Source organism: Theropithecus gelada, chromosome 6, assembly GCF_003255815.1.
Source record: "Theropithecus gelada isolate Dixy chromosome 6, Tgel_1.0, whole genome shotgun sequence".
Lineage (NCBI taxonomy): Eukaryota > Metazoa > Chordata > Mammalia > Primates > Cercopithecidae > Theropithecus > Theropithecus gelada.
Window position 1 is genome coordinate 4,840,628 of NC_037673.1, and position 14,428 is coordinate 4,855,055.

At 41.9% G+C, this 14,428-nt stretch overlaps 1 protein-coding gene across 1 annotated transcript in view; it reads left to right on the forward strand.

The window, feature by feature from the left end:
• Positions 1-342: 342 nt before the first annotated feature.
• ADAMTS16 (ADAM metallopeptidase with thrombospondin type 1 motif 16) overlaps positions 343-14,428 on the forward strand; it is a 180,883-nt gene continuing 166,797 nt past the window's right edge. The window contains exons 1-3 of the mRNA XM_025388259.1: positions 343-546; positions 673-775; positions 8,202-8,527. Coding sequence (XP_025244044.1) covers positions 475-546; positions 673-775; positions 8,202-8,527 — 501 coding nt within the window. The 5' untranslated portion in view covers positions 343-474. The remainder of the gene's footprint in view (positions 547-672; positions 776-8,201; positions 8,528-14,428) is intronic.

Sequence of the window (14,428 nt, forward strand, 5' to 3'; positions counted from 1 at the left end):
CCAGCAGCCTCTCCAACCGCGTGGTCCCCACGCGGGCAGCGAGGCACGGACTGCGGGCCGTGAGCAGCTCCATCCTCCCACGTCCTTCTCCCCTGGCGCTGCCCGCAGTCTCCCGCCTTCCCTCTGCTCCCCGCTCGCCTCCGCCTCCGCGCCCCGCTGCCCTCGCCTCCTCCCCTCCGCTCTTTGTCCCTGCCCTCTCTCCTCCTCGGTCCTCTGACCCCCTCTGCCCTCGCCTCCTCCCCTCCTCTCTCCCCTGCCCGCCCCCCGCTCTCCCACGGCTCCCGCCGCCCCCGCCGCCGCAGCTGCCACTCCGCCCCCCGCGCCGCGCGGAGTCCCAGTAATAACCCCGGCGCGGCGGCGGAGTCGCTGTGGGGAATCCTCCCGCGCTCTGCCTGGGTCGGGTGCTCCCTGCCCGCTCTCACGCTGCCGGCCGGGGACCCTCCGGTGGCCCCTAGCCCCTCGGAGCGCTCCTGGATGAAGCCCCGCGCGCGCGGATGGCGGGGCTGCGCGGCGCTGTGGCTGCTGCTGGCGCAGGTGGCCGAACAGGTGAGTCCCGGGCGCTCCCGGCAGCGCGCGGAAACCGCGGGTCCTGACAGCTGGAGGCGAGTCCCCCGCGGCTCCTCTCCCGCGGCCCCCGCCATCTCACTGCGGTGTCGCCGCTGTTTTCCGCAGGCACCTGCGTGCGCCATGGGACCCGCAGCGGCAGTGCCTGGGAGCCCCAGCGTCCCGCGTCCTCCTCCACCCGCGGAGCGGCCAGGCTGGATGGAAAAGGGTGGTAAGTCAGTGAGGTGGGGGCTTCTAATCCTTGCCATTTAGCAGCTCGTAATCCCCGTGCCGCTGATTTATTAGGTGCTGTGAATGTTCATGACTCTGTGGACCCCTACTTTTAAGATGCTGTTGTGCACTTTTTTTTTTAACTGTATGAGCGAGCACCGATGAGTGGACTTCCACCAATATTTATATTTCATTCCCTGGCAAAACGGTTTGCCAGAGTTATTGGTATAACATTAGGGAAAAGGTGAGGAAGTTCATTTTATTTTATTCTAAATTGCTTAGGAAGAATCTAAAGCTATCTGTATGCATCAAAACTGTTATAAAGAGCAAATTACTCCCTTTTCCATCCCCTCCTACATCCTCGGATCCTCCTTCCCCTCCCCAACCCCTCTTTCTCCTCCTTTATAAATTAAAGTATTTCTCTATCGTTGCTTATTCTCAGTGAAGGAGGTAAAACAAGTGCTTAGCATCTCAGTACTAAATTTAATGCTCCAACAATCAGGGCGTACTTCAAACATAATAGTGCCCGAAATGGCTTATCGGCTTATTGTGACACCATCAGCAACCTTCATGTCCTGGGCCACAGTGTGACGTGGGGACAAGTCTTATTGTTTTTCGATGCATGCTTTTACTTCTGCCACTTACAAGTGACATTTGCAAATGTGCTGTCTTATGGGAAGGGATCTCCGTGTCTTCATACTGCATCAGGTAGATGAGAAAGCAGGTGTGTCACACTGGTTGCTAGGTGGTTTTTTTTGTTAAAAACCCATCTAATGACAGTTAATAAATATTATTTGGCATTGTTACCAACAATAAATTGCCATATCAAATATTAATATTAATTGACTTTTATAGGAAGAACTAGATTTGATTCTCTCAATATATTCCCAGATCTAGAAAATTAAAGAGTTAATAATTCAGAATTTCTCAGTATAGTTACTTCAGTTTGATAAAATAACATAAAGGCAAGAATTTAGTATATGCATTAACTTTTCAAATTCTTCCCTACCGAATGATTATACAAATAGTACATACGGTGACCAGTATCAGATTGACGCTCACCATAGGACTTTTTTGAGAACCACCAGGGGGCGCTAGGTGCAAATGATATAAAATGTTAAAAAAATTGTCATGGTGAATTTACAAGAGAAAGTTAATTATCTGTCCATTTACAGACTATCTTCTTTTGGTTGTCCTTGTCCCTTTTAGCGTTTTGCTTACAATACTAAAAGTTAATTCTTACAATTTTAAAAGTTAATTCTAATTCACCTTTTTAAGTAAGATTTTTGTAAAAAAAAAAAAAAAATTCTAGTTCCCTAAAATCATGAAAATTCCGGAGGGACTCAGGAGATTTCCACAATACTTTAGTTTATGGCATTTATGAAGTTTTATTTAAGATAAAGCACATTATAGACACAGAAAAAAGAAGAATAAAAGCCAGGGCTTCCTGCCTAATTGTGCTTTTCCCTTGAAGCGATTCAATCCGCTTCAGCATCCTCTCTGGGAGTGGTGTGTCAGCGTGCTGCTCTGAGCACCTGGCACCTTGGCTATTGTCACATCTCCATGACAACGACTTACCTGGCTTGGTAAGAACCTGAAGGGAAAGAACCGAACCCTTCTTAGTGAAGTTCTAGCCCAGTGGACACAGCACACCCTCCTCCCCTACCGTCTATGCACTTTAGCTCCTTAATTATGAAAGGCTAACGTGTGAGTCTGGACATCCACAACAAGCTTCTATGCCACCAGAGAAAAGATCCTGCTCAACAGTGTTGCCTGTTTCCCTCTGACCTGCAGCAGATAAGCTAGAAGATCCTTGGTGACTGCTGGGGTCAGCTTACTGTTGCCTGTCTAGGTATCCATTAGACAAGTTGGTTCTGAAATAACTAATTGTAGCCATACATTTTGTTTAAAGAGGCACATGACTCAAACTATTATTGCAAATTGTTCTTGGTGGCTGAAGTAATTACAAAATAGCAAAGAGAACAAAGCTGGATGTGTCACACTACCTGACTTCAAACTATGCTACAAGGCTACAGTAACCAAAACGGCATGGTACTGGTACCAAAACAGATATATAGATCAATAGAACAGAACAGAGACCTCAGAAATAACACCACGCATCTACAACCACCTGATCTTTGACACATCTGACAAAAACAGGCAATGGGGAAAGGATTCCCTATTTAATAAATGGTGCTGTGAAAACTGGCTAGCCATATGAAGAAAACCGAAACTGGACCCTTCCTTACATCTTACACAGAAACTAACTCAAGATGGATTAAAGATTTAAATGTGAGACCTAAAACCAAGAGCAATTGCAACAAAAGCCACAACTGACAAATAAGATCTAATTAAACTAAAGAGCTTCTGCACAGCAAAAGAAACTGTTATCAGATTGAACAGGCAACCTACAGAACCAGAGGAAATGCTTGTAATTTATCCATCTGACAATGGGCTAATATCCAGAATCTACAAGAAACTTAAACAAATTTAGAAGAAAAACACAAACAACCCCATCAAAAAATGGGTGAAATATATAAACAGATAATTTTCAAAAGAAGACATTTATGCAGCCAACAAACATAAGAAAAAAAGCTCATCATCACGGGTCATTAGAGAAATGCAAATCAAAATAACAATGAGATACCATCTCACACCATTTAGAATGGCGATCATTAAAAAGTCAGGAAACAACAGATGCTGGAGAGGATGTGGAGAAATAGGAACACTTTTACACAGTTGGTGGGAGTGTAAATTAATTCAACCATTGTAGAAGACAGTGTGGTGATTCCTCAAGGAACTAGAATGAGAATTACCATTTGACCCAGCAATCCCATTACTGGGTATATACCCAGAGAATTATAAATCATTCTACTGTAAAGACACACGCACACGTATGTTTATTGCAGCACTGTTCACAATACCAAAGACTTGGAACCAACCCAAATACCCATCAATGATAGACTGAATAAAGAAAATGTGGCACATATACACCATGGAATTCCATGTAGCCGTAAAAAAGAATGAGTTCTTGTCCTTTGCAGGGACATGGATGAAGCTGGAAACCATCATTCTCAGCAAACTAACACAGGAACAAAAAACCAAACACCACATGTTCTCACTAAGTGGGAGTTGAACATTGAGAACATATAGGCACAGGGAAAGGAACATCACCCACTGGGGCCTGTTGGGGGGTGAGGGGCAAGGGGAGGGATAGCATTAGGAGAAATACCTAATGTAGATGACGGGTTGATGGGTGCAGCAAACCGCCATGGTACGTGTATACCTATGTAACAAATCTGCACGTTCTGCACATGTATCCCAGAACTTAAAGTATAATAAACAAAATCAGTGGTCACACGCTCACTAGTGAACATAATAACAGTGCAGAGAATATAAAATAGAATTGTGCTAGTTTCTCTTCCTACCACCCTCTACCTTATTATTTACCTTCTGCATTTTGTCCAGATGATCTACAAGAATTTACTTATCACCCTGTGTTCCTTACAGGCTACATTGTTTTTTTCTTTTAAAAGGTCACTTTGGCTTCAGAGCTTACAACGTACTTTGAAAGCTCATTATATTATGAACTTTGCCTCATGTGGTGAAATAATCTTTTAGATTTCATTCTTTTAGAGTATATTTTTTACGAGTTTTAAGGTCTTCCTTTCTATGACTTTACTGTAATATAGTTACCAATTATCTGTTGTTTATTCTTGTTTAAAATTTTGCCTCATTACAAATAATGCTTCCATGAAAATATTTACATAAACCTTTTAAAATTCATCTGAGATTATTTCCTCAGGATGATTTCCTAGGTCGAAGGCTTTTGCAACTCATTGCCAAAGCAGACTTTAGGAAGGTAGTGTCATTTTTCTTTCCTGACATCAGCAGTGTTTAAAAGAGGTGGCTGGTGGTGGACTGATTTTTTGTTAATGCGATTGATTTCTATTTAAAAGGCAATATATCTCCTGCCACCTGCCCCATCCTTCTCTCTGTTTTCTGGATTCTCCTTCCCTGCTATCCTCTTAGGGTGTTCGTGAACATTCCTTTGCTCTTGGACAGTTACAGGCTCAGTCTTTGAGTCTGGAGCAAGTTGCAGTCAGGTGCCATCTAAGCAGCCAACTGTGGAAAGAGCGGGAAGTGTGGAGCCTATGGGAGATGGTCCTGTCGGGTGGGCAAGGTGTGGAGCTCTGGCCGTCTCCCACAGCCTTTTGGAATTGAGCTCTCCCAAGACAGTCGGGACCTCACGGGAGCCTTGCAGGACTTCTTGGAGTTCAGTTTGCCTGAACGTTGAGGTTATGAACCTACCACTTGTATATATGAGTTTTTAGATAGGACAAACTTTTCTTCTTGCAAGATTATTGTGTTTGAAGTCTTTCAAATATGTCTTTCCCATCTATGGAAAAAATACTGTATTAATAAAGACACCAATCCCTGTGAAAATAATTAAAATACATAAATTTACAGTGAAATTAATTATATTAAAAACATTGCAATGCTCAAAGCTCATCATTTCATAATTATTTCACTATATTTGATAATAATCTAGGCTCTTGAGACCACTGGCCTCTTTTGCATCTGTATGGCAGAAATCCTACACAGTGGGGGCTGCTGCATATCTCTGCACACTTCATATTCAGTGATGGCACAGCAGTCATTGAAATCAGCCATGGGGGGGAAGATTTACACCAGGGAAATTGGCAAATGCCAAAATCCAGGTCATTCTTCTCCAGACAGCAGGTTGTTGAATGCTTATTAGCACAGCATTGTGTTTATGTAAAAATGGCTTATCAGTAGTTATTTTGCATGGTAAATATTATATGAGCCCCCAATGAAGGACAAGTATTGTCTCTCTCCAAAATAAAGGTCGTAAGAATATGGCTTATTTCATCTGAGAATAATTTGATTTTTTAAAGAGTAATCACCTTTTTATACACAATAAAATGTGCTGACCTGCCACTGTCTGGAACAAGCCATCCTGCCTTCTGTCATCCTTCCCCTGCTTCAGCTACAGTGGTAGGAGCTGGTGGGAGGTGAGGAGCATGCCCCTGAGTGGCTGGGACGGCAGATGACAGCTGTTAACATCCCTGCATCACGCTGGCCTTTCCCCTCTGTCCAGAGACCCAGGCATAAGAGAGGCAGAAGTCTTGCTGCTGGGAGAGTGGGCTGGGGAAATGCAAAGCAAACAGGTGTGCACGTTTCACTTCTGTGTGTGTGAGGGGCTCAAATCCAGACTGGAATCTACATACCTGTGCTAGACATGCCGCTTCCTGCTGTGCTCTCCCTTTTGTATCATTGGATACAATGTCACCAGATTTTTTGACTTTCTCATTTTCCTAATTAAATTTTAAATAATTCCAGTGTCTTTTACCTATGAGACCACAAGTTACTGACTTTGCTATAAATCTCAATGGTTACTTGTCAAGTTGTCTGCGGGAACATGCTGTGCCCCTCAGCCAGCTACCCTCAGAGTACCTGTCCACAGCTGTGTGCACACTTGCCATCCATCCTGGCCTCCTTCACTTCTCTCAAGCCCAAACGCCAGCCCTTCAGACTTCCCACTAGCTGCTACCAGTCTCTCTTTCTCTGTAACCACCCAATTTCCTGCCAGGAAGGGACAGAATTGGGTGGACAAGTATCTGCATTGAAAGAGTTTTAGTTATAAGGAAAACTTTCTTTTTCCAGAAAAATATGATTAACCAAGTACTGTTCACTTCTAACCAAATGCCCCTTGTGCAGGATGCTATTTTATATTATCCTATTATTCCAAAAAATCTGTCCAACTCAGGCCAAAGCATAGAAGGGCCCTGATTATGAAGCACCTGACAGAAGAGTCTCCTAACAGCATATGTTGGTGATAAAGGGGAAGAAATGGAACATGAGAACCAGGGTCTTAAACTAGTAAGAGGAAGCTATACTTTTGAGTCTCTGAGGACCGACCTCCTCATCATTGCGCTAGAGAGAGATCTGCTCTGGTGCCTGACTCTGACCCTTTTCAAAGACATCTCAGCATAAGTTTGGAGAAAGGGTTGGCATCATGCTGAGCTGTTATTTTCTCGTGATTAGAAAAATGCAGGCCAGGGCGCAGGCCCTCTCCGAACATGTGGAGGCCCAGTGCTCGCCTACAGCTGGAGGCACACATACCAACGCGTAAGTATTTAATAGGTGTAAAACAAGCTAACAAATCATTAACAAAAAAGTATTTTAATAAAGTTACCTTCACGTAACCTAAAAGCCCAGGTCTGAGTTGAGAAGGTGGCACGCAGCAACATCTGGCCGGGGCAGGCACTACTCCTTCTCCTCCCATCCAAGTTCTGGCCTGTCTAGGACAGAAACACCCTCCCCTTGAACTGTGGAGAGCAGAGATGATATTGTTATGGTGGTAATGAGAGAACAATCCTACTTGTAACCACGAAAACTCAATGACCATTTTCGAGAAGGAGAGAAACCTCCTTGGAGAAGACAACTACGATATTTACAGAAAAGCAGCCCAGGACCACTGCCCAGGATACTGGTGGAGCTTCAGGGTGTCCCTCTGTTTTCTGCTGAGAAGGTGGTGACCCAGTGAACACCGAATGCTTTCCTGGAAAGATCGCCTCTGACTACAGCCCGGCAGACCTACATGGGTCCCCTGAAATTTGATAGCTCCTTGGGATTTTCTTTACTTTTTTAAAAGAAATAACTTCCTTGAATATGATTGAGACCAGCATACGCTACCTTTCAGTAGGAAGATGAACGTGTGCATGTCTTCAGAAGGGCTCGATGTGAAACCTGATCAAGTCCCAAGAACCCAGGCCAATGGCAGGGTCACCAGCGTTTTTTATCAGGAACAAATGCACACGTGACCATTTCCAAATGTCAACATTTGGCAGACCTGGACCGTGTGTGCATCCTGCCTTTTCTCCTCTGTGTTCCATGATATCATGAATAAACATTTTAGAGAATTAGCAGAAAAGAGTGCCTATCATATTCTTATTTTTAACTGCTTTTTGAAAAATTCTGGGTGTTTTCAAGGTAAAATTTCTTATCAGCTCAGTGAGAAACAGAAATAACGTGACTGAAGGTATGTTTGAAAACTATAAAATGATTGTATTTGATAGTTATTAGTACAATTTATGAAATGCAATCCTAAAAGTTCGGTTTTGGTTTTATTTGATCAATAATTTATTTTCCATTTTAAGTGTCATAGGATTTCCTGGCTTGGGAATAGCACATTATGGGGACTTTGTTACCATTTTTTTCTTGAAACTGTGATGTTCCGTATTCCACACTTTGAATTCAGTATGGGTAGGTGTTGCATTTTTCTTCGTCATTTTTGACTGGGTGGAAAGATCATGTGGTAAAATAATATTATATCTTAAGACTTCCTGATTCTTCTCGGAATCCTGAAATGACTCAGCCTCTCCTCACTCTTTTAATTCCAGAATATGACCTGGTCTCTGCCTACGAGGTTGACCACAGGGGCGATTACGTGTCCCACGAAATCATGCACCATCAACGGCGGCGAAGAGCAGTGACCATGTCAGGGGTTGAGTCTCTTCACCTTCGGCTGAAAGGCTCCAGGCATGACTTCCACATGGATTTGAGGACTTCCAGCAGCCTGGTGGCTCCCGGCTTTATTGTGCAGACGTTGGGAAAGACAGGCACTAAGTCTGTGCAGACTTTACTGCCAGAGGACTTCTGTTTCTATCAAGGCTCTTTGCGATCCCACAGAAACTCGTCAGTGGCCCTTTCAACCTGCCAAGGCTTGGTGAGTACAGCGTGAGTCCCAGCTAGGGAGGCGAGGTTGGTGATGGTGGAAAGGAGAGTGTAACCAGGACTTTCCCTCGAGTTCACATAGATGTTCTTCTTGTACTGCAGCACAGATTAAGCAGGAGGAATATTGCCAAGTAAAACTTTCCAAAAAACATTGTGTGCCTCCTCTGGCCTATTTGGAAACTGTGCGCACACCCACCCTGCTGCTGCTGTTCTAGAATTATTGTGGAAGAGCACTTCAGTTTGAAAATTGTGTATAAGAACCTCTGGCCAAATCTGAATTCTTTAGCTTCTTAGGGGATGTTTTTACTCCAACTTACAGCTTCTAACTGACAGAAACTGGAGAAATGTCTTCATTTGGAATAGAACAACAGTATTCAAGAGATTGGCCGTGAGGATTATTTGATCAGATATTTGAAAGACTTTGAATACTGTACATCTATCATTCTGATGATGATAATCTGCTTACACATTAGGGCATTCATCCATGGCAGGGCGTTGTTGGTCTTCCCGGACTGATAAATCCAGGGTGCATTCCCCGTGTCCTGCATATCGGGTTTGGAATGGCACATCATTTCGATGCCTCTGGTGCTGCGATTTACAGGGACCCTAGAGAGGGGGGCATCTGGCTGAGCTAAGAATCTACCTGCATCCCTCAGGCCTACCCAAGTCAAAATCTCAATGGCTTGCTTTTTACTTTTCTTAAAATATTTTCATATATTTAGGGAGAAAAATCTTAGGAGATTCTTAGATTCTTGGCAGCAAATGAATTGCTCAGGTGCAGAGGAGCGAAGTGTGACTTACACAGCAGAGTGAAAATGTGTTCAAGGTTCAAGGTCTTGAGGATGTTAAAGGTTTGGCTAACAGGTCTGGGACATTTATTGCTTTTCTAGAAAAAGCTTTCAGTGTGCTTAAATTTCCTTCCCTTTTTGAGGAGAGGGAATTCAGACCCCACATCTCATAAAGATTTTGTGTGTGTGAATTTTGGATGCTGAATTCATAACCAATTCCTTAAAATACTAAATATATGTAAATGCTAAATCCTGTAAAAAAATTTTTTTAAATGTTAACATTCTGCTTTTTAGGGAAATTTGATATGAGTTGATCTCATTGCTATTTCACTCATAAGAAACTTTTGGGTTGAGTTGCTAGGGATAGGGTTGTGGTTATTTGGCGCTCTTGTTAAGCATGAAGACAATGGGGCTGATTTCTTTCACACTCTCCCAAGAAAAATAAGTCTTCCTTAACGGACTAGAACTCTTCATGAAATGCACAAAATGAAGATACATCTTCCTTGGTTTTCTTTCACAAGGGCTTAAGCCAGAAATGGAAGCCATCTGTGTGGCAACGAGGTGTGCTGTGCCCTTTACCCTTGGGTAATTTTGGATTTGGTTGTGGAAATTGGTGAGATACTTCTTGCTAACCCAGCAGGGATGCAAGCTTCCTGAGGCCCCTGGATCTCCCTGAGCCAGGGTGGCTGAGCTGTGCCCTGGAGTCTGTTCCCTGAATTGAGGTGCTTTGCAATAGCTTGAGATTTCTGGTGCTTTTTGAGCTTGATCAGAGTTAACAGGAAAAGTTAACAGTAAAGTAAGTGTATAATGATAATGAAAGATAAAGAAATTATAAATAACAGAAAAAAATGCTTCTCTGGATAATAAATAGTGGTATCTGATACTATAGCTGCTGGAAGAGAAATTTATATGTCTTCTCCATTAATCTTCCAAATACCTGTAGTCCAGCTTTACTGATATTTTGTCCATAGATGGTCACTACAAATGTGACCTCAACCAGACTTAAGAGCGTGAGGTTGAGGATTTTCGTCATAAGACAGGATAAATCAAAGGCATTGGAAAGAGCCCTGTTCTTATTTAGGTATCTTTGCAGAGCCCAGAGGCCATCACTTTGAAAAGATCTCTTCTAGCAGGAAATGCTCTATATTCCGTTCTATCTATTTAATTTGTAGGATAAGAACATTACTTTCGGGTTTAAAAATATATTGCTTAATTCTCACATAATATCTTGTGTCATTTAATTAGAGAAAATGGTTTACCACTGTAAGACAATGCAATTTCCAAACTGATATATAGTTTTTCACCCTGATTCTCAGACTCTGCATTTGGAAGGATTTTGCTGTTGTCCACTAATGATTGGTTTGAGGAATAGCATGAAAGTGAATCATTGAGGTGTTATCCTATCTATAGTAAATAAATATTCACAAAGAAGAAAGGAAAAACTAAACAAACATAGTACACTAAATCTCACGTTCACAATGACAATTTAAGTACAGAATGACCTTGAGAATTGCGTATGGCTGCAGCCCAGCAGACCTGGGCCTCAGGAGTTTATTGTCTAACGAGAGAGGCAGGACACAGGCAAGTCCCCTACAGGGGGAGGAAACAGGGACAGACATGGGAGCCAGAAGAACCCAGAGGAGGGTGCCTCTGCATGCCTTGCTGGTAGGTGGAGAGTGTCAGGATAGGATTTTGGAAACTATCCAGAAACCAAGTCCATAGTAAAGTTAGAACATGATGCCCATAAATGAAGGAGTAACAAGCAGTCCTGGAGAAGACTGCTGGCATCTGCCAAGCTCACATCCTGTTAACACCACCTATAAATGTTAAGACCTTAATATTTGCATATTAAACCCAGGTATAATATATTCAATGAGATCTGTAAACCCTAAAATTATTTCTAGAGTTTACCCTGGTATTGCCACCAAGTATCTTGACTTAAAATATTTCTTATTTAGTTAAATAAGGGTAATTTTTGGAAAAAGGATCCCTGTTATATTTATATCTCTACCAAATTGTTGTTACAGATCTGTTTGTGGTCACCAACCACAAGCACATAAATGTGTGTCACTCAGTAAATACTTTCTAGTACTTGGTTAAATAATGGATAGACTTAGAGCGCTAGTTATAAGTAAGAGACAATGATGACCATGGCAATAGCACAAAGAACAATAATGACTTATTGAATGTTATACTTTGCTAATAGCTTTATAATGGTTATCTCACTTAGCTTGGAGATAAGTTGAAGAAATAGGTACTATTTTAAAAACAGCTTTATTGAGATGTAACTCACTCCTTAAAGAGTTAATTAGCTCTATTCATTTAATAGAGTTTCACCCTTTAAATTGTATAATTCAGTAGTGTTTAGTATATTCACAGAAATGTGCAAATATCACTAGAGTCTAATTGGAGACATTTGCATCACCTCAAAAATAAACCTCTTATGGTCAGTTCTCCTTCCCCTGATCTCCCCGTTCCCATCCTAGACAGTATAGGTTTGCCTAATCTGGCCATTGATTATAAATAGAAGCATACACTATGTGACCTTTGTGACTGACTCCTTTCACTTAGCGTAACGTGTTCAAGATTCATCCATGTTGCAGCACATATCAGTACTTTATCCTTTTTTGTTGCTAAAGTATACCACATATTTTATTTATCTATCAGGTGATGGACATTATTGTTTTACTTTTTTTGGCTACTGTGAATAATGCTGCTATGAACATTTGTGTACAGGATTTTGTATGAATATGTGTTTTCATTTCTCTTGGGTAAATACCTAGGAGTGTAATTTCTGGGACACATGGAAATTCTACACTTAACATTTTGAGGAATTTTCAAACTGTTTTTCATGTTAGTTGAACCATTTTCTATTGCCCCAGTAATGTCTGAAGGTTCCTATTTCTCCACATTCTTGCCAAACCTTATTGTTCTGTTTTTAAATAGTCATCCCAGTGAGTATGAAGGAGTATCCACTGGGGTTCTGATTTACTGGGTAGAGATTATTGGCTTTGGAAGAGGGTTCACTGTGCAGAGGTTAGCAACTTGTCTGAGTTTGGTGAGACAGCAACCCCCACACACAAGTTACATGAAGTGGGTTTATTACTTAGAGACAGGTAGGGCAACAAGGGACAGCAGAAGTCTAGGAATAATCACAGGCTGGTACACAAGGCTCAATACAGCTGTCTGAGTGGATGAAGTCTTGTCTCTGCATGCAACACGGCTGAGACACCCAGGAAAGCAGCCCACCCTGGATTTTATACCTGGGCACATGATGCGCTGAACAAGTTCTGCAGTTCAATCATCACAACAAGTTCTACATTTCAGTCATCACATCATACTACAAGGCAGGGACTGCAACAGAGTCCGGGTTGTTTCTGCCCTTTCCTCCTATCTCATGATGTTGCATTTCCAGCACATTTTGCAGTCATTCTTGAGAATGGCAAGGAAGAAAGTGGGGAGGACTCAGTTGGTCATAGTCATCTGTAGAATTGTTCTGCATTGGTTGATGGTTTTTTGTCGTTTTACTTTCAGCACTTTCAATATGTCATCCTATTGCTTTCTGACGTTCATTGTTTCTGGTGAAAAGTCAACTGTTTATTTCACTGTGGTTTATGATGCATATTGCATTACACATATGTTAGCATGTATACTTTGGTATCCATTATGCATATGTTGATATGTTTAATGATGTCCCACATTTCCCTGAGGCTCCATTCATTTTTCCCTCATTCATTTTTTTTATGTATTCCTTGTTTATCTTCAAATTCATTGATTTTATCCTGGCAGTTCAAATATATTATTAAGCCCCATCATGAATTCTACATTTTGTTTGTTATACTTTTCAATTTCAAAATTTTTTATTTATTTTAAAAATGTATTTTCATTCAAATTCTCTGTATGACATTGTCATCATGGCTTCCTTTATTTCTTTTTTCATTTTATTTTATTTTTTTGAGATGGAGTCTCGCCCTGTTGCCCATGCTGGAGTGCAATGGCATGATCTCAGCTCACTGAAACCTCAGCCTCTTGGGTTCAGGTGATTCTCCTGCCTCAGCCTTCTGAGTAGCTGGGATTACAGGTGTGTGCCACCATGCCCAGCTAATTTTTTGTATCTCTAGTACAAACGGGGTTTGACCATGTTGGCTAGGCTGGTCTTGAACTCCTGACCTTGTGATCCACCCGCCTCAGCCTCCCAAAGTGCTGGAACCACAGCTGTGAGCCACTGTGCCTGGCTCATTTTTATTTTTAATGTATTTTTATCATATATATTTAAGGTGAAAACATGATGTTTATACACACACACATACACACACCACACACAATGAGATCATTACTAGAGCCAAGCAAATGTATCCATTATTTTCCATAGTTCCCTTTGTGTGTGTGTGTGTGTGTGTGTGTGTGTGTGTGTTAGTTAAGAGCACCTAAAATCTACTCTTTGATCAAATTTTCAGTATACAATACAGTATTATTAAGTATAATCCTCATGCTATATGTTAGGTTTTTAGACTTATTCATCCTATGTAACTGTAAGTTTGTATTCTTTGACTTACTTCTCCCCATTTTTTCCTCCTTTCTGCCACTGGGAAGGAGTGTTCCAATCAATACTCATTACTTCTATGTATTCAACTTCTTTTTTAGATTCCACGTATGAGTGAGACCATACAGTATTTGCCTTTCTGTTTCTGGCTTATTTCACTTAGTACATTGTCTTCCAGGGTCATCCTTGCTGTCATAAATGGTTCTTGTTAATTACTCACAACCAAAATCTTTATTATTTTTGAAAATGCCCTTAGGCATGAAGTTCCTACATTCTGTTCCAAATAATTTCAGAACCTGGAGGCAAGCTCCTTGTTCATGCAGCCTGTCTCTTCCCCTGGGCAAAACCTCCAAGACACTGAATTGCAAATGGGAGTGGTAGAGTGGCTTGCTTCTCCCACTGTGACACCCATACTCTATGAGTACAGCTGTTGGGATGGTAACCCCTTGTCTTCCCTGGTTTTGCTTCCTGTCTTGAAACTTTAACCTGCAATTGAGATGCAGTGGATGTGTTCAGGGTTTCATTGCTGTTGGCCTGACAGGCCTGGAGAGTAGTGCCCATT